Source organism: Myotis myotis, unplaced genomic scaffold (assembly GCF_014108235.1).
Source record: "Myotis myotis isolate mMyoMyo1 unplaced genomic scaffold, mMyoMyo1.p scaffold_m19_p_1, whole genome shotgun sequence".
Classification (NCBI taxonomy): domain Eukaryota; kingdom Metazoa; phylum Chordata; class Mammalia; order Chiroptera; family Vespertilionidae; genus Myotis; species Myotis myotis.
In genome coordinates this window covers 106,200,839-106,227,498 of record NW_023416313.1, presented here as the reverse complement: position 1 = coordinate 106,227,498, position 26,660 = coordinate 106,200,839, and the positions used below count along the sequence as shown (strand labels likewise).

Below are 26,660 nucleotides of genomic sequence, written 5' to 3'. Positions count from 1 at the left end.
AGTCCTCTGCTCCTTCTAGTCTACTGTTGATGCTTTCTATTGAGTTCTTTATAGCAGTGATGCCATTTTTCATTTCTCCTTGGTTCTTCTTTATTTCCTCTTGGTTCTTACACATATTGTTGAATTTGTCTTCCATTCTTTTCATCCACCTTATGACCATTTCTCTGAATTCTTTCTCTGACAGGTTGCTTGCCTCCATTGCCTACATTTCGTTACTTCCTTTTCTGGTGATGCCTGTTCTTCTTTCATATGCGGGCTGTTTCTTTGTCTCCCCATGATCTCTCTTCTCCAGGTGTTTGGTTATGTAGTTCTCTCTCTACTGTGTTGATTTAAAGGCACAAAATACAACACAACAAGGCACAATGCACAAGGCATGAACACAAATGTATTAATGATACTAATAACCCCAAATAAAGGTGACCACCAGATCAAAGAGAATTAGGGGATAAGGAAGAAAGAAGAGAAAAAGAAAAGAGAGAAAAAGAAAAAGAAAAAAAGGAGTGCAAAAATGAAATTGGGAAAAGGAAAAAAAAAGTAAGAGAGAAAAGAGAATGAAATAGAAGAGGGGAAGAAGCTATTTATATGGGGAGAAAACTCCAATAGAACAGCCACTAATCCCAACAAATTCCAGCAACAGATCCCTGGTGATGAATGCAAACTACAAACAATAAGTAATATCAAGCAAGGCAAGGGAAAACAGAAGCAAAAAAAAACCGGAAAAAATAATAACCAACAGAGAAACCAAGATGGCGGCATAGGTAAACACTGGAGATTGCTGCCTCGCACAACCACTTCAAAAATACAACTAAAAGACAGAACGGACATCACCCAGAACCACAGGAAGTCTGGCAGAGGGGAAATTCTACAACTAGAAGGAAAGAGAAAAGCACACCGAGACTCAGAGGAGGTGCAGTGCGGAAAATACAAAGGTGCGGAGGTGCATGCGGAGCGGGCTGGCGGCTGAGGGCGCGGTTGTCTGTTTCAATCGGGAGGGAGTCTCAGGCTCTGAGCTCCAGTTCTGGGCGAGTCTCTGGGGACCCAGACTCAAACGGGAGAAGCAGGACTGTCTGGCATCGGTCGGAACTCAAGAGCAGCTTTCTCTCCGAGGTTTGCAGCGGTTGCTGGGACTCTGAGAGGCAGAGCCTCTGGGGATGGGACTGATTGCAGCCATAACTGCTCTCTCCGCCCGCCCTGTTGATCCCCTGGGCCCCTCCCTGGCCAAGCCTTGCACAGAGGCATTTGCGGGATAGCCTTAGGCAAAGGCTAGATTAGCACCGCCCTAGAGATCCAGCACAGAAGTTCTCCCACTGCAGACACAGCTGACTCTCATAGCCAGTTGGCCTGGAGGTCAAATCCCCCCCAGTATTACCTACAACAATCAAGGCTTAACTACAACAAGACTGCACACAAAGACCACAAGGGGGTGCACCAAGAAAGCATAAAAAATGTGGAGACAAAGAAACAGGACAGAAATGACAGGAATGGAGGATACAGAGTTCAAAACCACACTTTTAAGGTCTCTCAAGAACTGTCTAGAAGCTGCCGATAAATTTTGTGAGGCCCTTGAAAAGACTGGTGAGACCGCCGATAAATTTAGTAAGGCCCTCGAAAAGACTGGTGAGACCGCCGATAAGTATAGTGAGATCCTCAAGAAATCTAATGAGACCCTCAATGTTGTGATAAAGAACCAACTAGAAATTAAGCATACACTGACTGAAATAAAGAATATTATACAGACTCCGAACAGCAGACCAGAGGAGCGCAAGAATCAAGTCAAAGATTTGAAATGCGAAGAAGCAAAAAACACCCAACCGGAAAAGCAAAATGAAAAAAGAATCCGATAATACGAAGATAGTGTAAGGAGCCTCTGGGACAACTTCAAGAGTACCAACACTCACATTATAAGGGTGCCAGAAGGAGAAAAGAGAGAGCAAGATATTGAAAACCTATTTGAAGAAATAATGACAGAAAACTTGCCCTACCTGGTGAAAGAAATAGACTTACAAGTCCAGGAAGCGCAGAGAACCCCAAACAAAAGGAATCCAAAGCGGACCACACCAAGACACATCATAATTAAAATGCCAAGAGCAAAAGACAAAGAGAGAATCTTAAAAGCAGCAAGAGAAAGAAACTCAGTTACCTACAAGGGAATACCCATACGAATGTCAGCTGATTTCTCAACAGAAACTTTGCAGGCCAGAAGGGAGTGGCAAGAAATATTCAAAGTGATGAATGCCAAGAACCTACAACCAAGATTACTGTATCCAGCAAAGCTATCATTCAGAATTGAAGGTCAGATAAAGAGCTTCACAGATAAGGAAAAGCTAAAGGAGTTCATCACCACCAAACCAGTATTATATGAAATGCTGAAAGGTATCCTTTAAGAAGAGGAAGAAGAAGAAAAAGGTAAAGATACAAATTATGAACAACAAATACACATCTTTCAACAAGTGAATCTAAGAATCAAGTGAATAAATAATCTGATGAACAGAATGAACTGGTGATTATAATAGAATCAGGGACATAGAAAGGGAATGGACTGACTATTCTTGGGGGGGAAAGGGGTGTGGGAGATGTGGGAAGAGACTGGACAAAAATCATGCACCTATGGATGAGGACAGTGGGTGGGGAGTGAGGGCGGAGGGTGGGGCGGGAACTGGGAGGAGGGGAGTTATGGGGGGAAAAAAGAGGAAGAAATGTAATAATCTGAATAATAAAGATTTAATTAAAAAAAACAAAACAAAAACAAAAACAAAAAACCAACAGAAAAAGAAAAAAAACAATCTCATAAACAAGCATAAAACCCCCCCAATAAACTCAACAATCAAGCAGACAACAAAACGACAGAGAGAAAAGAAACTTTGGATAGTGAAGAAAGAGAAGAGAGAGGTGTATATGGATTTAGAGCAGGAGATTGGTAATTAGATATATAAGTAGGGTGAAATTTTAACAGGTGGTAAAAATAAGGAATAGGAAAAATCTAAAGCAGGGATAGGGTAAGAGAAACAGGACAACAAAAGGGGAAAAGTGAGGAAGAGAATTTTGGCATAAAGGTAAAGTTGATGTAGAGTAAAAGGATGCTAAAGGAAAGATGAAAATAGAATGTAGAACACTAATCCCAAAATATTCACCTTAACAAGACATGACCCAAAGGGAACAAAGCATGAATGCACCCACGGCACCGACAACCCCAATACAAGCAACCACCCGAGAAAAGATAATTAGGGGAGAGAAAAGAGAGCACAATGATATACAAGAGAGAGAAAAAAAGATTCAAAGGTATACCTTTAAAGTTAAATGATTAAACTACTCTTAACCTTCATCACCCTTGAAAGCTAAAATGACTAATTATTTGCATTACCTATCCCTCAGCCAAGAAGTTAAAAATAAATAAGTGAAAACTCAATCACTAACATTTATTTAGCGTTTGGTCTACAAAAGTAGATATTACTAGAAAAATAATATTATTCAGCACCTAATATAGTGTTTATCACAAACAGATTATTTAATAAATGTTTTTCAATTGAAATAATATTGGAATCTGTTAGTTTTTGTCTATACCTCTGATTACAAACAACTGCATTTTTAGTTTAAGGACATATCAAGATTATTTTGAACATTACCTCTGTCCTCCATTGATAAGAGAAACAACTGCACGTGCAGGAGTTACATTACTGACCATAGCTCTCAAGGCTTTGTCAACATCTTCTCTTATAAATGTATTTGATTCTCCTGCCTTATGCAACAAAACTTTTACTGTAGTATCTAGTTCTTGATCCATGTTCTTTTTCAGGTAAGTGAAAAGATCACTTAAACAGACCACAGCAGCACGAGAAACTCCAGAGCGTAAATTTTTCACCTAAAAAAAAAAATCTACAATGTACATTTTGCTGATATTCTGAAAGAAAATCAGTAATAATAACTTTGAAACCCAATTTACTATTAAAATAACATGTTTTAACATGTATTATCTTATGTACTAAAAATAAACATTTAATAATTTTTATAAATGTTGCATATTTATTCTTTGTTATTAAACAATCCTTAACTCAGCTGAAAATAAGTTTACCTCTTGAACTACTGCAAAATTTGTTTCATGCAACTTTGTGTTCAATGTTTCAGAATGAAAAGCAGCTAAGCATCTGATAAAATTCAGTCCCTCAATTTTCTTCTCCCTATGGGAAAAAGAAACAAGTGATAAAATTATTTATTAAAATGAGGCTCAAATGGAACAGGATGTCTTCTTTTGTGTATGAAATAATGCCAATGAAGACACCTTGCCTATTTTCCTTTATCATGTAGGAACTTCAAATTAAAAAAATATGTAACGTGCTATTTGCTCTAATAGTTCTCTTTCATGATTCAAAACCACTACTAACAAACTAAGTTCATGCTTTGTAAATAAAAAGGAAAATGTTTGTCCCCTAGTAAGAGTGCCATATTCTTTCTAAAAAGGAGGGAAGGGAATGGCAAACAAAAGGTGAGGGAAACAGTAAAACAAAAATATGAAAAAAATAACTACCTGTTACCTTATTGTTGAATATATAATTTAAGAACAGAAAACCACCAATAGGTGGTTCTATAACTTGTATTTCTTTTCATTATCTAATGTAATGAGCCAGATGAAGGGTAGGTGAATACTAACACCAACAGGGTGGATTCAATTGGATTTTAGATACAACATTTCAAATTTGATGGTTTTCATCTTGAGGGTTTGATAATGTGAACTAAGGTGAGTTTCCTAAGTTAGTAATATTAAGTTAATGGTTATTTTTTTAAGCAGTTAAATTCTCTGAAAAAATTATGGAAAACAGAGAGAAAAGACCTAAGATTCTAAGGTGGTAAGAACAAACCTACTTAATAACTGTCTGGTTCAAAATTTTCATTTTATAGATAAGCATAAAACAGTTTACAGTAACAAGTTAGATGTAGAAGCAACCCAATTCTATACAGATAAAAGTAAATAGAAAGTGGAGTTGAGAGAAGTATAAAAAAGAAATTAAAAAACAGTGGCTGAAATTTTTCCAAATTTGGTCAAAATTATAAACTCTCAGATCCAAGAATAAGCCCCAAAAAGGATAACCACAAAACAAACAAACCTCTCCCCCGCGGCCCCCCCCCCGCCCCCATCAGCACCACAATATGGGAAATCAGAATGAAATTGCTAAAAAAGAGTGTTAAAGGGAATATTCTTAAAGGCAGCTATGGAAAAAAGACACATAACATACAGAAGAACAAAGATAATAATTGCAGAAGACTTCAGGTCAGAAATATAAAAGCCAGAAATCAACTGAACAAAATCCAAGTGCTAAAAGGAAAATAACAACAACAAAAATAAAGTTTAATTATTAATAAACTTCAACAAATCTTCAATTATAGTTGGAGATTTCAAAAGCCCTTTCCTAGTAATTGATAAAACAGACAGAAAATCAGTAAGAACACAGAAAACTTAAACATTAGCAACCATTAGCAACCAACTTGATCTACTTGACATTTATAGAACACCACAATCAACAACAGCAGAACACAGATTCCTTCCAACTTCATGTGAAATGTTCGTCTGAAAAAGAGAAAACATCTCTGTCCTCATGGATCTTATAATGAGAAAAAAAAAATATAAGGTCAGGTCACAAAATGGGATATTAAAAATAAAGCAGCAGCCCTAGCTGGTTTGGCTCAGTGGATAGAGGTCAGCCTGTGGACTGAAGGGTCCCAGGTTTAATTTCAGCCAAGGGCACATGCCGGGGTTGCAGGCTCAATCCCCAGTAGGGGGCGTGTAGGAGGCAGCCAATCAATGATTCTCTCTCATTGTTGATGTTTCTATTTCTCTCTCCCTCTCCCTTCCTCTCTGAAATCAGTAAAGATATATTTTAAAAAATAAAGCAGCATAAGTCGATGGGGAAAAACACTATTTTAATGAGGGTCATGAAAGAAAGCTTTCTGAGGTGACATTTGGCAGGTATCTGAATGAAGTGAGAGAGAAAGCCATTGGGAAACTGTTCAAAGAATGAAGTACAAAGATCTTGAGGTAGAAGTGAGCTTGGGTGTAGCTAGAGTGGTAGCTAGATAGCTAGAGTGGATAAGTAAGGCAGAGCATGGTAGGGAATAAGGCTACAAAAAGAGGCAAGGGAGAGAACCAAGACAGAGGTGTAGGTAAACGTCAGTACTCACCACCTCCCATAACCACATCAAAATTACAACTAAATACAGAACAACCATCATTCAGAACCACCTGAAAGCTGGCTGAATGGAAGTCCTACAACTAGAGAAGTAAAGAAAGTACATCAAGACTGGTAGGAGGAATGGAATGGGCTGGTCCGACACCCAGGTGTGGTGTTTTTTTTTTTTAAATTGGGAGGGATATCTTGGCTGAGGAGGCTGCCCGTGAAAAGCAAGGGGTCCCAGCCCCATACCAGACCCCCAGCCCAGGGTTCTGGAGCCAAGATGAGAAGTCCCCGTAACTTCGAGCAGTAAAAACCAGTGGGGATTGTGGCTGAATGATACCAAGTCTGCTAGAGCCCCAGGTAGTTCTGCTTAAAGGTCCTGCTTCCTCCGAGCTTCAGTGTCTGACAGTGAATTTGGGGAACCCGGGGACATAAGGGGAGGAACTGGATTGTCTGGCATTGGGGCAGGAACTCAGGGACAGTTCTTCCATGCTGGGGGAGGGTGTGCTCACAGGGGTAATTGTTCTTACGCTGGGACCCCCCCGCCCCCCGCAGGGCAGACTGGCAGCCATACCTGAGTTTCCTTCAGGGTGACCCACACTGTTTGTTCCGCTTTGGTGAATCCCTGAGACCCTGCCCCATCCAATTTGCCAGCCCCACCCAAACTGTTTGCAGTGGCTTTTCCATATGAATGGCCCCAGACTTTTTGAAAATCTCTCAAACAAGCAGCAGCTGGCATCACCATGCCCCAAACCTATCAATAAGAGGCCCAAGACCCAGCACTAGTAGCAGCCTGCCTTGCTTCAGAGCTAGGCCTCACCTGGGCTCTTCCAAGCCCAATACAAATAGCAGCCATCAGCAGATCGCTCTGTGGCTCCTGCCAGGTGGCCTCAGGCAGTAGCTGACTTTGTACCTCCCTGGGGGCCCCAGAGCCAGTGCACCCAGTGGACAGCTTCAGACCATACTGGATTACAACTCTACACATCGGTAAGCAACACACTCAAGGGGCAGGCTCAGTGAGCAGCAAAGCCTAATGGAAGCAAGTCCTGCTTTATAGGAGTTTCTCCTGCATAGCAGCTCTCCCACTGTAGTTTCACTTGGTCCTCACAGCCAATTGGCCTGGAAGTCAGTTCCTCCCAGTGACACCAACAGCAATCGAAGCTCAACTATAAGATTGCTCACACAACCAACACAGGGGTAGACCTAGCAAGCTCAGTCAGCTCAGGTGACTGAGGAGGCTGAGCCACTGGGCTCTACAGGACACCTACTACATAAGGCCACTCTACCAACTCCAGGAGACAGAGCAGCTCTACCTAATACATAGAAACACAGGGAAGCAGTCATAATACAGAGACAAAGAAACATGTCACAAATGAAAGAAATGGGAGCAGACAAGCTACTGGATGCAGAATTCAAAACAATGGTTCTAAGGTTACTACTCAAGGATCTTAATGAGAGCTTGCTTCAAGGGATTTAGTGAGACTTTCAAGGATCTTAGTGAGAATTTTAAAGACATGATAAAGGACAAGTCAGAAATTATGCATACACTAATTGAAATAAAAAATGATTTACAGGAATTCAACAGTAGAGTAGAGGATTCTGAGAGTAAAATCAACAATTTGCAATATGAGGAAGCAAAAAACACCCAATCAGAAGAACAAAAAAAGAATAAAGAATCCAAAAATATGAAGACAGTGTAAGGAGACTCTGGGACAACTTCAAGCGTACCAACATTCACATTAGGTGGGGGGTGGGGGGGTGTAGGGTGGCGGGGGGCGGGAAGGAGGGTGTTGCCAGAAGAGAAGAGAAAGAGCAAAATATTGAAACCTATTTGAAGAAATAATGACAGAAAACTTCCCCTACTTGGTGAAAGAAATAAACTTACAAGTCCAGGAAGCACAGAAAGTCCCACACAAGAGGAACCTAAAGAGGCCGACACCAAGACACATCATAATTAAAGTGCCAAGGGTTAAAGACAAAATCTTTTTTTTTTTTTTTAAATATATTTTATTGTTTTTTTTACAGAGAGGAAGGGAGAGAGATAGAGAGTTAGAAACATCGATGAGAGAGAAACATCGATCAGCTGCCTCCTGCACATCTCCTACTGGGGATGTGCCCGCAACCCAGGTACATGCCCTTGACCGGAATCGAACCTGGGACCTTTCAGTCCGCAGGCCGACACTCTATCCACTGAGCCAAACCAGTTTCGGCAAAGACAAAATCTTAAAAGCAGCAAGAGAAAAGCAGTTAGTTACCTACAAGGGAGCACCACACAACTGTCAGCTGATTACTCAATAGAAACTTGGCAGGCCAGAAGGGAGTGGCAAGAAATATTCAAAGTGATGAATAGCAAGGACCTACAACCAAGATTACTCTACCCAGCAAAGCTATCATTTAAAATTGAAGGTCAGATAAAGAGCTTCACAGACAAGAAAAAGCTAAAGGAGTTCACCACCACCAAACCAGTATTATATGAAATGTTGAAGGGTATTCTTTTTTTGTAAAAATATATTTTATTGATTTTTTACAGAGAAGAAGGGAGAGGGATAGAGAATTAGAAACATCAATGAGAGAGATCGATCAGCTGCCTCCTGCACGCCCCCCAGTGGGGATGTGCCCGCACCCAAGGTACATGCCCATGACCGGAATCGAACCTGGGACCCTTCAGTCCGCAGGCTGACGCTCTTTCCACTGAGCCAAACTAGTTCGGCTTGAAGGGTATTCTTGAAGAAGAGGAAGAGGAAGAAGAAAAATATGAACAACAAAATGGCAATAAACACATATGTATCAACAATTGAATCTAAAAATAAAAATAAGTGAACAAGAAATCTAATGAACAAAATAAACTGATGAATAAAATAGAACCAGAGGCATAGAAACGTGGAACAGACTGACACATTTAGAGGGAAGGGGGGTAGGAGTGGTGCGAAGAGATTAACCAAAGATCTTATATGCATACTAGAGGCCCAGTGCATGGGATTTGTGCACTTGTGAGGGGTGTGGCCTGTGGGGATCCACCCGCTATGGGAGCGCTCATCTGGCTCAGCCGAACAGCTGTGGACACGCCCTCTGAGTGGCTGCTCCTGATGTGGGCGCAGCTGCTCATCCCTGTCAGCTAAGCGGTGCTCCCACTGTGGGAGTGCACATCCAGGGGGCAGCTCCTGCGTTGAGCATCTTTCCCCTGGTGGACAGTGAGTGTCATAGCGACTGGTCAACCGATTGTTCTGGTTCTTCCGCCATTCAGTCGCTGGGCTTTTATTATATAGAATATGCATTACCTATGGACACAGACAATAGGGTGGTGAAGGCCTGGGGTGGGGCAGAAACCAGGTGAAGTGGGGCATTGGGGAAAAAAAGGGGAACATCTGTAATACTCTCAACAATAAAATTTACAAAAAAAAAAAAGAGATAAGAGACAGATAACGAAGGACCCTGAAAGTTATAGTAAGCAGTTAAAGGACCCTGTAAGCTACAGTGACCAGTTAAAAAAAATTTTTCTGTGTTTTAGAGAGCCACTGGAGGGTTTTTTCATGAGGGAATTCCATGGTCTGATTTATGTTTTAAAAGCATCTCTCTGGCTGTTGTATGAAATGGGCAAATAATGGATGCATGGAAACTAGCAATCACACTGCTATAGCAAGGTGAGTGGCAGTTGTGGCTTAGAGAAGAATAGCAGCAGAGATTGCAGTATGTGAATGGGTTTAGGACATGTTTTATAAACAGTAAAACTGATGAAATGGGAAGAAATGAGAAAAAGTTAACACTTAGTACGAACAAATAAATGTCTATGGCAGGGGGATTAATTAAGACGGTGAATACTGGTGGAGAAGCAGATTTGGGACTAGGAGAAGGGGAAATAAAAAGTTTTGTTTTAAGAATTTTTGCATCTATGTTCATGAGATATATTGGGTATAATTCTGTAGTTTTCTTTTTTTGTCTTTGTATGGCTTTGATATCAGGGTAATACTGGCCTCAAAGAATTAGATGGAGAGTACTCTAACATCTTCAATGTTCTACAATATTGTGTAGAGTTGATTTCTTCCTTAAATATTTGGAATAATGCACTAATGAAATTATCTGAGCCTGGAGTTTTCTTTGTGGGAAAATTTTAAACTCAATTTCCTTAATAGATATTGAGTTATACAGGTTATCTAATTTCTTTTTGAGTTTTATTAGTTTGTATATTTCAAGGAATTTGCCCATTTTACTAAGTTGTCAAATTTAAGGGCATAAAGCTGTTTATGACATTCCTTTTATTATTTAATAGCTATATGGTCAGTAGTGATGTTCCTTCTTTCATTTCTGATGTGGTAATTTGTTTCTTCTCTTTTCATGTCTGACTTAAGGTTTATCAATTTTACTGATCTTTTCCAAGAACACACTTACGCTTTCACTGATTTGTTAAAAATTTCATTGATTCTGTTTTGCATGTCATTGATTTCAATTCTATATTTATTATTTCCTTTATTTGCTTATTTTGGGCTTCATTTGCTCCTTTGTTTCTAGTTTAAGGTGAAAGCTGAGGTCCTTGATATAAAGCTTTTCTTCTTTTCTGATATAGGTGCTACAGTGCTTATATAAATTCCCCCTTTAACTTAACTGCATCCCAGAATTTTTTTTAATGTTTTATTCTTAATTCCTAATTTATTTAATTCCACTGTGGTCAAAGAACAAAATTTGTATAATCTGAATCCTTTTATAATATTTGTTTTATGTTCTAGAATATAGTCATTCTTGATAAATGTTCCTTGTGAACTTAAAAATAATATGAATTTTGTTGTTTTAGATCAGTGATGGCGAACCTTTTGAGCTCGGCGTGTCAGCATTTTGAAAAACCCTAACTTAACTCTGGTGCCGTGTCACGTATAGAAATTTTTTGATATTTGCAACCATAGTAAAACAAAGACTTATATTTTTGATATTTATTTTACATATTTAAATGCCATTTAACAAAGAAAAATCGCCGAAACCGGTTTGGCTCAGTGGATAGAGCGTCGGCCTGCGGACTGAAAGGTCCCAGGTTCGATTCCGGTCAAGGGCATGTACCTGGGTTGTGGGCATATTCCCAGTAGGGGATGTGCGGGAGGCAGCTGATCGATGTTTCTCTCTCATCGATGTTTCTAACTCTCTATCTCTCTCCCTTCCTCTCTGTAAAAAATCAATAAAATATATTTTAAAAAAAAAGAAAAAAAAATCAACCAAAAAAATGAGTTCGCGTGACACCTCTGACACGTGTGTCATAGGTTCACCATCACTGTTTTAGATGGAGTATTCTATAATCTCAATTAGTTCTATAGTGTTCAAGTTTTCTATATACTCATTGATTTCGTTTCTACTAGTTCTGTCAATTAATGACAGAGGGTTATTGAAGTTACAACTATAATGTGAATTTGTTTACTTCTCCTTGTAGGTCTACCACTTTTTGCTTAATGTATTTTGAAGCTCTGTTATATGGTAAATAAAAGTTTAGGATTGCTATGAACTCTTGATGATTTACCCTTTTTCATTATAAAATGACCCTCTTTATTCCTAATGTTATAAGCAGAATTTTAAAATGCCACCACATGATTCTTCTCCTGGTGTATACATCTGTATAAGACCCTTTCCTTGATGGCAAATATGATGGGATATCACTTCCCTTAACCATGTTACATTATATGGCTAAAGGAATTTTGCAAGTTGTCCTACAGCTCACTGTTTCTCTGTTCATATCTTTCTTTTAGCTTCTTTAATTTTGAAAAAATTTATTGATGTTAGAGAGAGAGAGGAAGGGAGGGAAAACGAGAGAAAGAAACATCAATTTGCTGTTCCTCTTATTTATGCATTCATTGGTTGCTTCTTGTATGTTCCCTGATTGGAGATCAAACCTGCAACCTCGGCATATGGGGACGACACTCTAAGTGACTGAGCTATCTGGCCAGGGCTTCTTCTAGTTTCTTTAACACATGGATTAGAACGATAACTATAGTTACAATGTCCTTGTCTATGAATTCTTCCATCTGTATCCTTTTGGCATTAGTTTCAATTGTTTAATTTTTTTCTTCTCATTATAGGTTGTATTTTCCTACTTCTTGGCATGCCTGGCAATTTTTGTTAATCCTGACTGGAGGATATTATTTTTCCTCATTGATATTTAGAGAGAATGTAAGAAAGGGGGGGAGAGAGAGAGAGAGAGAGAGAGAGAAACATTGATGTGAGAGACATCAATTAGCTGCCTCCCAAATGAGTTTCGACCAGAGTGGAGTATCGTGCCTGCAACTGAGGTATGTGCCCTTGACGGGAATCGAACCCGAGACTCTTCAGTCCATGGGCTGACACTCCAACTATTGAGCCAAGCCAGCCAGGGCTGCCTGGCAATTGTTTACTGGATGCCAGACATTGTGAATTTTACCTTGGATATTGTATTCCTATAAATATTTTTGAACTTTGTACTGGGATGTAGTTATTTGGAAAATTTGATGATCTCAGGCCTTGCTTTGTTTGGTGGGACCAATCCGGTCTTTACCTTAGAGTTTATTCATTCCATAGTCAGCGGTTCTCAACCCGTGGGTCGCGAACAATGAAAATACATCCTGCATATCAGATATTTACATTACGATTCATAACAATAGCAAAATTACAGTTATGAAGTAGCAACGAAAATAATTTTATGGTTGGGGGTCACCACAACATGAGGAACTGTATTAAAGGGTCGTGGCATTAGGAAGGTTAGGAACCACTGCATGAAGCAAAATTCTTCTGAATTTTCCAAACCTTTGTGAATTGTGAAGTTTTCCACTCTGCTGGTAGGAGCAGGAGGTATTCTTGGTATTGTATATGCTCTAGGGATTATTACCGATACTTCTCTGAATGGCCCTTGTTCTGGGGGCAGGTAATTCACCTGCATGCCTGACCAGCTCTCAGATAAAAATTTGAGAAGATTCCTCTGACGGCCTCCGAAGCTCCTTGTGGAGCTCTATTCTCTCTGGCATTCTGCCCTGCATACTCTATCTACCATCGACATCCCAAACTTCCATCTCCATCTCCATCTCTGCTGATATCGAGATGGTTTCTCCCTCCTTGAGCTGTGACCTGCAGATTGTGGTTCAATTTCTGGTCAGGGCACATGCCTTGGTTGCAGGCTAGATCCTTGGTTGCGGGTGCGCAGGAGGAAGCAGAGAGATGTTCCATTCTCACAGTGATGTTTCTCTCTCCCTTTCCCTCTCCCCCTCCCTTCCTCTCTTTCTAAAAATCAATTAAAAAATCTTAAAAAAAAAAACTTGTTAAAAAGAAAATAATGGTGAACTTACCAATCCTCATCAGCTAAAAGCTTCAAGGCTTCTATCAGCGCTATATCTGGTTTAGAAAATGGCCGTAGTTCTGATGAATCCATTATTTCTGGACTATGAGTGACAGAAGACATCCTTTCTTTATACTGTGGAATAGCTCCAGGAGACGCTTCACCTAAACGAAAAAACATTAACTCAAGAATCAATTGGAGATCGAGGAAGATGGCAGCGTAGGTAAACGCATGTACTCGCCGCCTCCCACAACCACATCAAAATTACAACTAAAATAGAATAACCATCATCCAGAACTGCTGGAAAGCTGGCTGAATGGAAGTCCTACAACTAGAGAAGTAAAGAAGAAAACACACTGAGGCTGATAGGAGGTGCAGAACGGGCTGGTCTGGCACCCATGGGCTTTTGCACCAAGTGTGCTGCTTTTTAATTGGGAGGGAGATTGTCACTGTGGAGGTTGCCAGTAAGGAGCAAGGGGTCCCAGTCCTACACCAGCCCCCCAGCCCAGAGTCCTAAGGCTGGGAAAAGAAGTTCCTATGGGCATTAAGAACGATGGGCTGTAAAAACCAGTGCAAATTGGGGCTCAGTGACACAGAGGCTGCTGGAGACCCAGCTGTTCCTCTTAAAAGGACGGCACCATGTACTGAACTTACAAGGTCCCACTTCCTCTTAGCTCCAGCACCAGGGTGAGGCTCTGGGGAACACAGACACATACAAGAAGGAACTGGATTGTTTGGCATTGGGGCAGGAACTCAGGGACAGCTTTCTCCCAGATGGAGGTGCTCAAAGGGATCATTGTTCCTATGCTGGGCTGACTGGCAGCCATTCCTATTTGCTCCACCCTAGTGATTCCTTAAGACCTTGTCTCATCCAATTTACAACCACACCCAAGCTGTGTGCAGCAGCTTTTGCATATGAATGACCTGTCCTTGCTCAGGCTAAAATCTGTCAGATATGCTGCAGCTGGGTCAGGGAGCCCCAAACCTATCAATAAAAGGCCTAAGACCTGACACCAGCACCAGCCTGCCTTGCTTCACAGCTGGGCCTCATTTGGGTGTTTCCAAACCCGATACAAAGAGGAGGAATCTGCAGATCTGTAGTTCCTGCTGGGTGGCCCAAGGCAGTGGCTGACTTTGCACCTCCTTCAGACCATACCAGGTTACAACTCTACACATCTGTAAGCAACACACTCAAGGGGCAGACTCAGTGAGCAGGAAGGCACAGCCTCACTGAAGCAAGTCCTGCCCCATAGGGGTTTCTCCTGCACAGCAGCTCTCCCACTGTAGTTTCACCTGGTCCTCACAGCCAATTGGCCTGGAGGTCAATTTCTCCCAGTGACACCAACAGCACTCAAGTCTCAACTACAACAAGACTGTGCTCACAGCCCACAAAGGGCTAGATCTCCCAGCTCAGGTGACTGGGAGGCTGAGCCACTGGGCCCTATAGAACCCCTACTACACCAGGTGACTCTACCAACTCCAGGAGACATAGCAACTCTACCCAATACACAGAAACAAACACAGGGAAGCAGCCAAAATGTGGAAACAAAGAAACTTGTCACAAATGAAAGAAAGCAAACTACTGGATATAGAGTTCAAAACCATGGTTATAAGATTACTCAAGAATCTTCTAGAAATCTCAAAAAAAAAAAAAAAAAGGAAGAGGAAAAGGACCAGTCAGAAATTAAGCATACACTGACTGAAATAAAGAATAACATACAGGGATTCAACAGTACACTAAAGGATTCTGAGAATCAATGATTTAAAATATGAGGAAGCAAAAAACACCCAACCAGAAGAGCAAAAAGAAAATGGAATCCAAAAATATGAAGATAGTGTAAGGAGCCTCTGGGACAACTTCAAGAGTACCAACACTCACATTATAAGGGTGCCAGAAGGAGAAAAGAGAGAGCAAGATATTGAAAACCTATTTGAAGAAATAATGACAGAAAACTTCCCCTATCTGGTGAAAGAAATAGGCTTAGGAAGCGCAGAGAACCCCAAACAAGAAGAACCCAAAGAGGACCACATCAAGGCACATCATAATTAAAATGCCAAGGGCTAAAGACAAAGAGAGAACCTTAAAAGCAGCAAGAGAAAAGCAGTTAGTTACCTACAAGGGAGTACCCATATAACTGTCAGCTGATTACTCAACAGAAACTTTGCAGGCCAGAAGGGAGTGGCAAGAAATATTCAAAGTGATGAATAGCAAGTACCTACAACCATGATCACTCTGCCCAGCAAACTATCATTTAAAATTGAAGGTCAGATAAAGAGCTTCACAGACAAGAAAAAGCTAAAGGAGTTCATCACCACCAAACCAGTATTATATGAAATGCTGAAGGGTATTCTTTAAGAAGAGGAAGAATAAAAAGAAAGAGAAAAAAAATATGAACAACAAAATGGCAATAAATACATACCTATTAACAATTGAATCTAAAAATCAAAATAAACAAATAAGAAATCTAATTAACAGAATAAACTGGTGAATAAAATAGAATCAGCAGGATGGAAATGGAACAGACTGATGATTCTCAGAGGGAAGAAGAGCGAAGGGTTGGGAAGAGATTACACAAAGATCTTATATGCATATATGCATTACCAATGGACACAGACAATTGGGTGGCGAAGGCCTGGGGTGGAGCGGAACCAGGTGGAAGGGGGCAATGGGGAGAAAAAAGAGGGACATCTGTAATAATCTCAACAATAAAGATTTTAAAAATATTTAAAAAATTAAATCAAGCATCACAGAATACAAATGGTATTCTGATAATATTCTATGAATATTTCATATAGGAACTAGTGCTATTAGTTTAGTCTCCAACAAAATTGTAATATCCACATACCAAAGCTATTTAAAACTTTACTTTTTTAAAAAAATATATTTTATTGATTTTTTACAGAGAGGAAGGGAGAAGGATAGAGAGGTAGAAACATCGATGAGAGAGAAACATCAATCAGCTGCCTCCTGCACACCTCTTACTGGGGATGTTCCCGCAATCAAGGTACATGCCCTTGACTGGAATCGAACCTGGGACCTTTCAGTCCGCAGGCCGACGCTCTATCTGACGCTCTATCCACTGAGCCAAACTGGTTAGGACTAAAACTTTACTTTTTATATACAAAATTATTAAATTACATATAACAGTTATGAGTTATGTAACAAAACCTAGCTTTAAGAACTAAGTCTTTAAGAAGCATATAATCCCATTTTGTAAAAAATGTGCGAATATATCCCTGTCTTACTATACAACTGATAACTAAAAATGAAGCTTCAAGGCATCTGTATTTAGAATTCTAGTTGAATTATAAAAATATCAATTTTTGCTATTAGCATAGAATCAGTAGTATATCATAAATCTTAAGCCTATATGTAGTTCTAAAAACAATGTTTTTTTCACAATCAGTGACTTCCAGATGAAAGGTATTTTCTTACATCACCCCTCAGTGCTCAGGATAATGTCATGAGGGTGTTGCACAATGTAAACTTTGCAGGGAGGTATTAGAAATGTGTAATGGCTTTTGTAGATGGGTAAAGATTTGTTAGCTATTTTTCATGTTAATATTACTCTTAAAATAATATTAGGTACTAGAAAATGACTAGCATAAAAGTATTTATCAATAATGCTATTGGTAAGAAAATGTTACATAAAATATACGAGATACACAAATATAAGAAATTTCACTTGTTGCTACTCCCTAATTATGTATTCAGATGCACTTAAAATTCAAAGGAAACAAGGTATTAACAATATTAGTTAACTTTAATAAAATATTTTGTGCTATATCTTATATCTGCTTTTACAATCTTTACTACATTTAATTTTCTCAAAAGCTGATATAGATAGTATCATCTCTATTTTATGACAGAAGATAATTGAGTTTTACAGAGGGTAAAAAACTTATTCAAGGTCTCAATGATAATGAGTGGCAAAGGCAGAATTTAGATCTAGGTCCACTATTACCTTTGATTTTATATAAAGAGGTCTAAGACAAAATTCCTGTTTTCAAGAAGTTCACCACATAACTGACAAGAGATATTCAAATAGATAAATATGATATTTTGGATTACTGCAGTAATAAACTAGTAGCAGTCTTTATCAGAGTAAATTATACACAGGAAAGATGATGTAGCAATTAAAGAATATAATAAGTAACCCTGGCCAGTGTGGCTCAGTTGGTTGGTTTGATTCCTGGTCAAGACACATGTCAGGACTGTGGGCTCCATTCCCAGTAGGGGGCGTGCAGAAGGCAGGCAATTGATGTGCGCTCTCATGTCAATGTTTCTCTTTCTGTCTCTCTCTCTCTCTCCCTTTAAAAAAACAAAATAAAAAAAACTTGCCAAGGATACCAATGATCTACTTGTTGCCAAATCCAATAAACACTTCTCTATATTAATTTCTTTTTGATATATATATATTGATTTCAGAGAGGAAGGGAGATGGAGAGAGATAGAAACATCAATGATGATAAGAGAATCAATCATTAATTGGCTGCCTCCCACATGCCCCCTGCTGGGGATCGAGCCCGCAACCTGGGCATGTGCCCTTGACTAGAATCAAACCCAAGACCCTTCAGTCTGCAAGCTGACACTCTATCTACTGAGCCAAACCAGTTAGGGCTATATTAATTTCTTAAAAAAAAATAAAAAGAAGAAGAAGAATATAATTAATAGCCCTGGTCCAGTAGCTCAGTTGGTTAGCATGTCCTCCTGATACACCAAGGTTGTAGGTTTTTTTTTTATAATCTTTTTAAACTATATATATTTTATTGATTTTTTACAGAGAGGAAAGGAGAGGGATAGAGTTAGAAACACTGATGAGAGAGACACATCGATCAGCTGCCTCCTGCACGCCCCCTACTGGGGATCAAGCTCACAACCCAGGCACGTGCCCTTGACCGGAATTGAACCCGGGACCCTTCAGTTCGCAGGTTGATGTTCTATCCACTGAGTCAAACCAGCCAGGGCAAGGTTGTAGGTTTGATCTCCAGTCAGGGCACATACAAGAAGCAACCAATGAATGCATAAATAAGTGGAAAAACAAATCGCTGGATGGGGCCTGCTGGCCGACCTCTTGGTCCCTTCTCCCGGGGGCAGGCTCCAATCTCTCCATTTCTCTTTCTCTCTCTCAAATCAATAAATTTTAACCTAGCCGGTGTGGCTCAGTGGCTGAAAGTTGATCCATGAGCCAGGAAGTCATTGGTTCCATTCCAATCAGGGCACATGCCTGTGTTGTGGGGTTGATCCCCAGTGGCGGGGAAGGGGGCATGCAGGATGTGGCCAATCGATGATGCTTCTCTGTCACCCATCAATGTTTCTATCTTTCTATCTCTCTCCCTTCCTCTCTCTCTAAAAATGAATAAAAACATATTTAAAACAAATAAAAATTTTCAAAAGAACAGTCCTCATTTTTCTTAAAATTTTTTTTTCAATTACAGTTTATACTCAATATTACTTTGTATAAAAATATAGAATTCTTCATGAATTTGGGTGTCATACTTGCACAGGGGCCATACTAATCTTCTCTGTATTATTCCAATTTTAGTACATGTGCTGCCGAAGCAAGCACCCTCATTTAAAAAAAATTTTTTTTTTGGTATGATTCAGATTATAACCTTATTAGGTTTCATATGTAAGCCTGATATGTATAAATAAAAACCTCCAACTTGGGAATTTCATAACCCCCCAAAAATAACAAATACAAAATACTAGCTATTATTTGAGAATTTGCCTAGTATTGTGCTAAGTGCTTCATTTACATTATCTAATTTCATTCATTCAGGAACCCTATCTGATAGTTATATTATTCCTACACTAGAGGTCCAGCGCACGAAATTCGTGCTGGCCCTGGTGCCCGCCGCCCACCGCCACCCACCCCCGGTTCCCTGTTCACCATTGGGCGATCAGAGCCTGCTGGCCGGGGGGCGGGGGAGGGGCGGGGGCAGGGACCGAGAGGTTGGCTGTTCCTGCCCTCTGGCTGGCTCTATTCCCTGTCACGGGTTGCCCTCTGTATGTGGGGCTATCAGTGGGGCAGGGGCCTTGGCCAGGCACCGCCCTTGTCTGCCATCACCCACCCCGGTTCTCTGTTTGTTATCAGGCAATTGGATCCTGCCCCAGGGGGAAGGGACCCAGAGGTTGGCAGGCAGGCCCCATCCAGCGATAGGGGCCTGTGGGCTGGGGGCAGCTCCCGTGTTGAGTGTCTGCACCCTGGTGGTCAGTGCGCGTCATAGCAACTGGACGTTCTGCCGTTCAGTTGATTTGCATATTACCCTTTTATTATAAAGGATTATGAAGCTGTAACCGGTTTGGCTCAGTGGATAGAGCATTGGCCTGTTGACTGAGAGGTCCCAGGTTTGATTCCGGTCAAGGGCATGTACCTTGGTTGCGGGCACATCCCCAGTAGGGGGTGTGCAGGAGGCAGCTGATTGATGTTTCTCTCTCATTGATGTTTCTAACTCTCTGTCCCTTTCCCTTCCTCTCTGTAAAAAATCAATAAATATATATATATATATAAAAAGGATTATGAAGAAACTGATGCTAACATTTTAAGGATTCCCTTTCTATACTCCACCTAAATTAGAGAGAGAATAACTCATTATGAAAGAAATGTAGATAAATACCAAATTTTCAACCTTGCAGTTATATCAGTATCTTTAGCATTTTCATGTGGAAAAAAAAAAAGAAAGAAAGAAAACTAAACAAAATTTTAGTCTTGAACAGGAGTTGTATACAATATAAATCCAAAGCAGTAATGCTCAAACTAAATTGGTTTTGTTTTAAACTTCCACCATATTGTAGACTAATACTCTTATAAAATACAATAAAAGTGTCATGGCAACGTCGAACTGTTGAAATAGTTCCTAAAAGTTTGCTTTCAGCCCTGACTAGTGTGCTAAGCGGTTAGACATGGGTTCCTGGGTTGCAGATTTGATACCTGGCCCTGGTCAGGGCTCCTGCAGGTGACAACCAATCGATGTGTCTCTCTCACATGGATATTTCTCTCTCTCTCTCCTCCTTCTCCTCTTCTCCCTTCCTGCCTTCCACTCTCTCTAAAAATCAATGGAAAAAATATTCTCAGATGAGGATTAACAAAAAATAAATAAATAAAAGTTTACTTGCACCTTTTGTATTTATCTTGTAAGCATATTCTTCTGCTCAAATAATACCAGGGTGACTTCAAGGATGCACTCTCCTCATACTTCCTAGAAACACAATCTGTGAAGCCTCCATTATAGGCAAAATAACGAAATTAGGTGATATCTCTAATAAGAATGAATACTTAAAAATTTATGATTTGGGTTGAGCTTCAACCCATGAACCAAGAGGTCACTGGTTTGATTCCTAGTCAGGGCACATGCCTGAGTTGTGGGCTCAATCCGAGTAGGGGGCACGCAGGAGGCAGCTAATCAATGTTTCTCTCTATAGATGCTTCTATCTCTCTACCCCTCTCCCTACCTCTCTCTAAAATCAATAAAGACATATTAAAAAAAACATAATTATGACTTATTGCTATTTTGTACTATTTGGTACTGTTAACAACTAGTGTAGGTAAGAGGTTTTGTGGGTTTTTCTCCCAATAGCCTGTCCACACTTAACCAGTTCTTAGGGCCATTTTTCCCTAGTAACTTTATAGACGAACATCTCTCATCAGTAATACTCTCAACAATGATTAGTTTTGAGGATACAGAATTTTTTAAGTTTTCACAACTTCTTGCATTATAAAAGAATTACAAGCTAGGAAAAACCTGAGACATTCATCTAGCTCAAATATTTTTTATATTTATCTTTGAGAAGGTTAAATATTTATTTTTTCATACTTGTTTTTTTGTTGTTGATACCTTGACTTTAGACTCAACATAAATTAAAGAATGTTTATTATAGTTCACACAGTTTATTCCTTAGAAGTAATTAATAATAAACGTAGCTAATAAGCAATAATCCTTAATGTTTGTTATAGTTCTCACAATATTTCAGTTTAACCTCTGATTTTACCTAGTTGCTACTATACCTCAGACCTTTTTAATATTTTTAAAAACAATACAGGAGCCCGGCAGGTGTAGCTATGTGGTTGAGTGTGGATCCATGAACCAGGAGATCACGGTTTGATTTCTGGTCAGGGCACATGCAGGGTTGCGGGCTCAATCCCCAGTAATGGATGTGCAGGGGGCAGCCGATCGGTGATTCTCTCTCATCATTTATGTTTCTATCCCTCTTTCCCTCTCCCTTCCTTTCTCTGAAATCAATAAAATAAAATAAAATAAAATAAAATAAAATAAATAAAATAAAATAAAATAAAAAAACAATACAGGAAACATAGAGCCTACGTTTGGCCAGGTATGGAACCTTGTAAATACTCAATGAGAGGCTGAATAAATGATAAATATAATTTTAAAAAATCATGCCCTAATATAAACTAGCTTCAAAATCTCCATTATCTTACCTGTAAAATGGAAAAACTCTATTCAACGAAACAGGAATATTTGCAGGGAGCATGGAAGAAATCTTTGAGATAATCTGGATCTTTGGGATAATGTAGATATTTATAAAGACAGAAAATAAGGCCTGTTTTCAGGTCACAAAGCTAATTAAAAGGCAGAACTGATACTTAAAAAGCCAGGTTTGTCTAATGACTCCTACTAGTTTAGTGTTCTCTCCATCACCAATGAGCTGAACCAGATGTGGTCTCTTAAGCTCAACAAGCATGGTGACATTACTCTTTACATTTAAACAAGTGACTTACCTGAATCTGAAAACACTAGAGATGGTGACCTTTTTAAACTGGCCCCTCCTTTCAATGGAGGGTTAAAGGTAATGTTTTCTAAAGAGGAACTCTCATTTTTTGATATTCCCACCTCATCTCCAAAAATATTTAAGTCTAGAAAAGAGAAAAACAATCAGTCACCTCCTGCTTATGAGTAATAGTTAATATTTATAATAGCTACTGGGTTTTATAAATTTCAGCATTATAGCTCAACATATTCCACTATTAGCCATATATAACCCTAAGTAAAACCTCATTACACTAGCTCTAGAATATTATTGTTAAAAAAGCACACCATAAGCTAAATTCCACTTACTTTCTGATATCATTTTTTCAGTTTCTGTATGTTTCATTTCCTCCCAGGGATTATGTTTCTTCTTTTCACAATCTTTAATGTCAAAAAGTTCCTTTTCCTCTTTTCTCTTTTGTTTCATCTTGCCAAAGGTAGATTTTGAAACAGAAAGTTTGACCTGCATTAAAAAGTTGAAATATCTGAAAGTATTCAGGGACTCTGACATTTAAAATAACTATCTTAATCTCAGACAATTGTATATAGGCATTAAATGTCTATATATAATATAAATCATACATTTCTTAGTTCTTACTTCAGGAATTCTAAAATAGAATAGAATTACATAGAGCTAATATCCAACAAAATTTGTGCCTGAGGATATTAGTCTGTACACATACACATGTACATACATAAAGTAACATAAAGTATAAAATACACTAGATGCTATATACCAGAACATGAACATATTTGGTGGAAAAAATAATAATTTATTATTTAAAAAATTAAGCATCAGAATTTTCAATTACATTGCAATTAAAAAATTTTTAACTGGAACACTTTCATCAACCCAAATCAGACATATACAAAACAATAATGTATGACAGGCTTAAAGTTACTCTAATAATTAAGCAAATAAACTTACATCTTTTTCATTCTCAACATCAAGATATGATGGAATACTTTGTTGGACTGCTCTTCCATAAATCCCTGATGGTGGTTCAATGTTTTGTTTAACTGAAAATCTATACCCATTTTCCACAGAAGATATCACTGATTGGCTGCAGGTTGCTGGTGCTGAATTTGGACTTCCAAATACACCTGAAATCAACCAACAATAGATTGCCATTAAGTATCTATGCGTCACTCTGAAAAATAAAGTTTAAGACAAGGCTTTGGCCTTCAAGAAATGAACAATATAGTTAATAAGAAAAACATGTTAAATAATCATCTCTCTATATAAAAGCCTAAGTGACCATCCAACCGGTAGCTATGATGTGCACTGACCACCAGGGGGCAGATGCTCAACACACAGGCATGGAAAAATGGAACAGGTTGATTAACCTAAGAGGGAAGGGGGGACGGGGAAGGGTGCTAACAGATTAACCAAAGATCTTATATGCATACTAGAGCCCGGTGCATGGATTCGTGCACATTGAAAGGAAATTAATTAGAAGGAGGCCGGTGGGGCAGGACTGGGTGAGATGGACTGGGCACGCCCTGTTGCCAACCTGCCGTGGTCCCTCCCTGGCCGACTGCACCTGGGGTGGCGCCGTGGCTCACAAGGTGTCTGCAGAGTGAGTGGGGTCTGTCTGGCAGGTGAGGATCCTCAGCCGGGCCTACGGGGATCGGCTGAAACCCGCTCTCTGACATCCCGAGGGGTACTGGAGTGCGAGAGGGTATTCTGCAAAGTTGCTGCTGTACAGGGTGTGGAACGCAAACTCGAGTGTGCAGTAAATCAGATTTGGGGCCAACAATGCCCCAGTAACAACAGAACCCATGGCCAAAGGTGGAATTGCGTGGCCCTGCGAGGAATCGGGCTTCCTCCTCTCTGGTTTTGGGGTGCATCACCCGAGAACCGCTGCTGCCAAGTCACTGCAGCTCGGCAGCTCCTGCGATGAGTGTCTGCCCCCTGGTGGTCAATGTGCATCATAGCAACTGGTTGGATGGTTGGATACTTAGCATATTAGCCTTTTATATATATACTAGTAGCCCGGTGCACGAAATTTCTGCACATTAAAAGGGAATTAATTGCCCTAACTGGTTTGGCTCAGTGGATAAAGCATCGGCCTGCGGACTCAAGGGTACCGGGTTCAATTCTAGTCAAGGGCATGTACCCTGGTTGCAGGCACATCCCCAGTGGGGAGTGTGCAGGAGGCAGCTGATCGATGTTTCTCTCTCATTGATGTTTCTAACTCTCTATCCCTCTCCTTTCTCTGTAAAAAATCAATAAAATATATATTTTTTTAAAAAAGGGAATTAATTAGCAGAGATATTTTAATATTGCTATTTGCCATTTCTCTATAATAGAAGTGTGAGAGATGAAAGGAAATTAGTAAAATGTATATGAAAATAATATATAAATTTATTAATAAACTAGAGGCCTAGTGCAAAAAAATTTGTGCACACAGCGGGGAGAGGGGGTCCCTCAGCCCGGCCTGTGCCCTCTCGCAGTCTGGGACCCCTCGGGAGATAACGACCTGCTGGCTTAGGCCTGCTACCGGGTGGCAGAGGGCAGGCCCAATCCCTAGGTGCAGCCCCTGGTCAGGCTCAGAGCAGGACTGATTGGGGAGTTGGGGCGCCGCCCCCTGTCATGCACAGGGCAGTGCGAATCGGGAGGTTGCGATGCCACCCTCAGTCACGCTCAGGGTAGGGCCGATTGGGGGGTTGGGGCACCGCCCCCTGTCACACTCAAGGCAGGGTCGATGGGGAGGTTGTGGCGCCACCCCCTGTCACGCAAAGAGCAGGGCCAGTCAGGGGGTTGGGGCGCTGCCCTCTGTCACGCACAGAGCAGGTCCCATCAGGGGGGCTGGGGCTCCATACCCTGTCAAGAACAGAGCAAGGCCCATCAGGGGGTTGGGTAGCTCCTCCGTCACGTACAGAGCAGGGCTGATCAGGTGGTTGAGGAGCTCCCCCCTGTCACTCACAGAGTAGGGCCGATAGGGGAGTTGGGGCACCGCACCCTGTCACACACAGAGCAGGGCGGATCAGGGGGTTGGGGCACCGCACCCTGTCACACTCAGGGCTGGGCCGATGGGAAGGTTATGGCTCTACCCTGTCACACACAGAGCAGGGCCCGTGGGGGGAAGGGGGGGTTTGGGGCGCCACACCCTGTCACACACAGAGCAGGGCTGATCAGGGGGTTGGGGCGCCACACCCTGTCACACACAGAGCCGCCAGGTGATCAGGGGGTTGGGGCGCCTTCCCCTGTCACGAACAGAGCAGTGCGGATAGGGAGGTTGTGGCCCCGTCCCCCTGTCACACACTGAGCTGCAGGGTGATCAGGGGGTTTAGGCGCTGCCCCCTGTCACACTGATCCCGGTGCCGGGAGGCCTCGCGGCTCCGCTGATCCCGGTGCTGGGAGGCATATTACCCTTTTACTATATAGGATAGAGGCCTGGTGCATGGGTGGGGCTGGCTGGTTTGCCCTGAAGGGTGTCCTGGATCAGGGTGGGGGTCTCCACTGGGGTGCCTGGCCAGCCTGGATGAGGGGATGTTGGCTGTTTGCAGCTGGTCACACACCCTTCAGGGTGGGGGTCCCCACTGGGGTGCCTGGCCAGTCTTGGTGAGGGGCTGAGGGCTGTTTTCAGGCTGGCGGGTGACTAAAGCTCCCAACTGCTCCTTTATTTCTTTTTCTTTTTTTATTCTGGGCCAGCTTTAGCTCTGAGGCTTGGCTGCTGAAAGCAGGTATCTGGTTTGTTTGGGTTCTATAATCAAAACACTGTTTCAACTCCAGCTCTGAGATCCCGGCTGGCTGAAAGCACGTTTCTGGGGTTTTGTTTAGCTTCTATATTTGTAACAATGTTTCAAACTGCAAGCTCAGCGGCCGGGAGTGGCAGGCGGAGAACGTTGGAGTCCTCCGTCACTGAAGCAAGCAAGCCTCATGTTCGCTTCAAGCTGCCTGGCTGCCAGCCGCCATTTTGGCTGGCAGTTAATTTGCATATCACCCTAATTAGCCAATGGGAAGGGTAGCGGAGGTACAGCTAATTACCATGTTTCTCTTTTATTAGATAGGATAAACAGTAACAAAAGGATATAACAACAGAGGCATGATAAAAAAATGACAAAAACATGATATGAAAACAACAAAAACATGAAAACAACAAAAACATTATATAAAAACAACAGTGATGCAAACAATGACTGATAAAGTGATTAAACTTATTCTAATATCTCCCTGTACACCACATTAAGAGTGAAAACACTTTCAGAGTGCTTGACTAATTTCCCTTGTGATGAAGTACTTAGAACTTTAACTGTAACATCACATGCTTTTCAAACTTGAGAGACAGCAACATATAACTGACCATGTGCAGAAACGGGTTCAGGTAGGAATATGCCTACTTTGTCTAGAGCAGGGGTCCTCAAACTTTTTAAACAGGGGGCCAGTTCACTGTCCCTCAGACAGTTGGAGGGCCGGACTATAGTTTAAAATAAAAACTATG

The 26,660-nt window shown here is 40.8% G+C and overlaps 1 protein-coding gene and 1 non-coding gene across 12 annotated transcripts in view; both read right to left on the bottom strand.

The window, feature by feature from the left end:
• Positions 1 to 26,660, bottom strand: part of TOGARAM1 (TOG array regulator of axonemal microtubules 1) — a 137,686-nt gene that overhangs the window by 31,691 nt on the left and 79,335 nt on the right. For 9 of the 11 annotated variants that reach the window (XR_004973696.1, XR_004973698.1, XM_036346798.1 and 6 more), the window contains 6 exons: positions 23,141 to 23,316; positions 22,522 to 22,675; positions 22,185 to 22,319; positions 13,454 to 13,607; positions 4,070 to 4,175; positions 3,624 to 3,859 (listed from right to left, as the gene is read on the bottom strand). Coding sequence is in view for 9 of the 11 variants with exons in the window: in XM_036346798.1 (XP_036202691.1) it covers positions 3,624 to 3,859; positions 4,070 to 4,175; positions 13,454 to 13,607; positions 22,185 to 22,319; positions 22,522 to 22,675; positions 23,141 to 23,316 (961 nt within the window). In the remaining 2 variants the exon portion in view is untranslated. The remainder of the gene's footprint in view (positions 1 to 3,623; positions 3,860 to 4,069; positions 4,176 to 13,453; positions 13,608 to 22,184; positions 22,320 to 22,521; positions 22,676 to 23,140; positions 23,317 to 26,660) is intronic. The other 2 variants (XM_036346763.1, XM_036346787.1) reach the window with 2 other exon arrangements.
• Positions 18,907 to 19,013, bottom strand: LOC118661202. Its single transcript, XR_004969198.1, has one exon. It is a non-coding gene; the product is annotated as a U6 spliceosomal RNA (small nuclear RNA).